General features: G+C 38.8%; 1 protein-coding gene across 1 annotated transcript; it reads left to right on the top strand.

Moving 5' to 3' along the window:
- Positions 1 to 903: 903 nt before the first annotated feature.
- On the top strand, positions 904 to 3,436 carry LOC146636461 (putative E3 ubiquitin-protein ligase RNF144A-A). The gene is made up of 4 exons (XM_085349529.1): positions 904 to 982; positions 1,235 to 1,335; positions 2,099 to 2,272; positions 2,981 to 3,436. Exons 1-4 carry the CDS (start codon positions 904 to 906, stop codon positions 3,434 to 3,436), a joined length of 810 nt encoding a protein of 269 aa, XP_085205655.1.
- The last annotated feature ends 253 nt before the right edge of the window (positions 3,437 to 3,689 follow it).

Raw genomic sequence — 3,689 nt, 5'->3', positions numbered from 1 at the left:
CCTGCAACCACTTTACTTCTGCACCGCTGAATAAACTGCTCCTTAAAAAGAAATAAGCCGCATATTTTACCGGTTACGCTAAGCAACCACTAAACAACAACACATAGAATCCTACCTTCCGTTTAATTCAAGGCATTCCTTCCGAACTACTTAGTTTATTCCCGACACAATCTGCGATCTACAGATCCAATGGATTTAAAAGCCCCGGATTACTTTCTCTTTCTCTTCGGGTCTGCAATGTTGCTTACGTGTTTGAAATCTCGAAATTATCGAATTACTATTTTTTTTCAGAAACTTATTAAAAATGTGAATGCAGAACACCTAATATCTCCTTACTCACAAACACATGTGGATTAACCCAGAGCCTAACATGCACTCCTTCGGCAAATTAGGTTTGGGAATATATTTTTCAGTTGGGATGTATTGGAAATTCACATAAGATCATGAAGGCAGCATATGAAGTAATTGAACGAAGCAGCGCGAAAAATATCCTACGAATTTCATTTTTGCACAATACACAGCTTATAATTTGACTGCATGCTTCAGTTCAGCCATTCGATTAATGTTACAGCAGCTCATGGTGCAATAAAAGTAGTTTTAGAAGTACATTATTTCCCAAACACTTATATTTTATTACATTTATTTCAATTTATTTGAGTTGGGTTAGGAGTTGCCACCTCAGGATGTAGTCTTGCTAATGACCCACTAATTTTATTGAGGTGTGTTGCAGTAGGGACACATTTAAAGAGTAAATAAAGTGAAATACAGATGCAAGAAGACAGACCAGCGTTGTCATGTGACTTCTGGTAACTGCTGGGGGAAACTGAAAGTTAAAAACAAATTCATTTGACTGCAGACACAGATTGTTTATCCACGGAGAGGACGGAGAGTTTCTGAGCTAAAATGACCGACGAGAAAAGATACGACCCCAGAGACACGACGCTGAGATTCGTCAACAGGCCCGATGATCTGGATCCTCTACGTAAGAAATACAACTAGTTATCATCACTGAAGCCATTTAATTCTGCTCTTTCTAATAACTTTGATTTGATTTGGAATTATTATAATAAATGCACTGGTTATCCCAATTAAACCAAATGAAGTAGTATTTTATACAAACATTTTACTTGTGTGCTAAATTTCCGGGGTCGGAGCCTTTGCGCAAAGTAGGTTCTCGGGCAAGCTGCAGCACAATGTTGAGTTCACTGTCTGCGCATATTGTTGTTCCTCTCAGCTCCAGTGGAAGGAGACCAGGGTCTCAGAGCAGAGATGTCCTGCGGCCATGCCGTCACCCCGGAGTCGCTCACTGGGTGGTGTCGCAGCCTGTTGGATCAGGTACTTTCCAGGTTCCAAATAACGTCATTGTTTTCATATAGTTTTACTTTTAGTTTTCTTGTCTAAGCTTGCGTAGGAAAATTAATGTCTACATTTCTGCAAGGTTTTGGTTTATGTCTGTATCCAGACATCCAAAATTTATATTTAAATGTTGCTGATGGATTTATAATATTAAATAGGCAAATACAATGGCAATTTGACAAGATAGATCATCGGATCTTTTAGAAAGTTGTCACTCAAATGTGAAGACACTACACTAACCCTACACCACAGACACCACACATACAGACTGGGAGGTCTCCTTTAAAGGATTTACATCCTTCTTCTCACTTTGAACCTCAGTAGTTCATGGTGAACATGTCTAAATGCACTGACCTGCTATTACTGCATTTAATGGCTTAGATATTTATGTTATTATTCAATGTTACTATTGATTTTTTATGGTGAATAAACACATGAACAAAAGGATTTTCTGTAAGATCCATCCATCCATCCATTTTCATCCGCTTTGTCCGGGGCCGGGTCGCGGGGGCAGCAGCCTAAGCCTTGTTTTCTGTAAGATAAAAAAATGTATTTAAGTAAAAACTCTCGTTTTATACCATGTAACCAACAGCCATGGTGACCAAAATCATAATTGTTAAGTGTAAGTAGTCAACACATAAATGGAAACATTAAATTAAGCTTGATGCTGTGCCAGTGTTTAGAACTTGTTTCTATCAAAAACATCGATTAGATGTCTTTACATCTTTAACATCTTTTTCAGGGCCAGTACAAATTTAAGTGCCCAGCTCTAAAGAATGGTACGCTACAGAAGTGTGATGCAGCGTGGTCCTACCAAGAGGTGCGCAGGCTGGCAGTACTGACAACAGAAGAGATGGAGTACTTTGAAGAGAACATCGCTCGCCTAGCTGCCACAGAGTACTGTGAATTTAAAACTGTAAGTGTCCAAGTTAACCTCATTTAGTTAAGAGTTTAGTGGAGAATGATTGCTCCTACAAAACAAAAGGCTATTTTGGGGATAATTTTCTTTGTTCCCTGATTTATATCAACAGCAGGATCAACACACTGAGCTGTAAATTTAATAAATGATCTCAATCAAAACCGCCTGCGCTGTCATGAAGAAAAAAAAAATAGACGGAAATTTTTAACTCTCACTCCCGTTCTCCAGCCATAATTTGGCTGACAACTTGATAAATGACTTTTTTGTTAGAAAGAAAAACATTTTTAGTCTTTTGTTTATTTAAACATTTATTTTGATAAGTAAAAATAAAACCTGAAAAAAAATATTTGAGGCAATCAGGATAGGCCCATTGTTGAAGTGAGCAGGTCCTGGCCCCTTAGGCCCACTCACAGTATTCAAACTGTGCTTAAAAAAGGTAACATTTTCACATGATAAGTGTTTCAGAAATTATCGATAAAAGTATTTTAGTTAAAGGTGGTATAAATGTAGTCATTAAGCTTTGGTCAAAGCAGTGCCAGCAATTCCCCACTGCTCTTAGTCATCATGATAAAAACAAACTAACTTGGTAAGTTTACTGCACTGATGTGAGGATAATGTCAATCTGATCAGTTTCAGTCATGTGACTCTAAATAAAGAAAGTTTATATCCAAAAACAATGAAATTCTTGAATGTTTGTCATAACAGTGTCCTGGTTGCAAAACCTATGTGGAGAGAGAGGACCTGACCAACCTTAATGTTCAGTGCACAATCTGCACTGCAGACAAGAACAAAGTGTCCCAGTTCTGCTGGCAGTGTTTGAAGCCATGGAAAGGCAGCGCTCCACGCTCTGACCGCTGTGACAACGATGGATGCATCAATCACGACCTCGAACTTCTCAAGAACTGCAAGACTACCGCTCTCCCTCAGGTTGAGGGGGTTGATGCCTGTCCCTCCATCCGGGCCTGTCCCACCTGTGGTCAGAGGGTGGAGCACGACAAAACAGGCTGCAAGAACATCATCTGTCCTCGCTGTCAGAAAGAGTTCTGCTTTGTGTGTCTGAAACTCACTCCTGAGTGCTTGAAGACAAGTTCTTACTTCTTCCCCTGCAGTGATGGTGTAGCTCCCAGACAAACTTCAATACCTGTGTGGCGCAGAAACTAAGACACAGCATGCTCTCTGAGTCATATCCTTCTCTCATGTTAGACTTTTTCTTTTATATTTCATTCAGAGAATTTCATTGAGAGAAGCCAAATGTTTTACAGCCTGACTTGTTCATATGCTTTAAATAGTGGTAAATTATGTTTCCTGTATGCATTTTTATGTTGTACAACAGACTTTTTAAAAAATAGTTTTCTTTGATAAAGATTCCTTGCAAATAAACAGAATACATATTTAGTGTCTGACAAATATCAGT

Source organism: Diplotaxodon limnothrissa, linkage group LG3 (assembly GCF_057381915.1).
Source record: "Diplotaxodon limnothrissa isolate DT_005_m linkage group LG3, D_limnothrissa_male_GT1.1, whole genome shotgun sequence".
Taxonomy (NCBI): Eukaryota; Metazoa; Chordata; class Actinopteri; order Cichliformes; family Cichlidae; genus Diplotaxodon; species Diplotaxodon limnothrissa.
The sequence above is the reverse complement of the archived record's forward strand: the minus strand, read 5'-3'. Positions and strand labels throughout refer to the sequence as shown.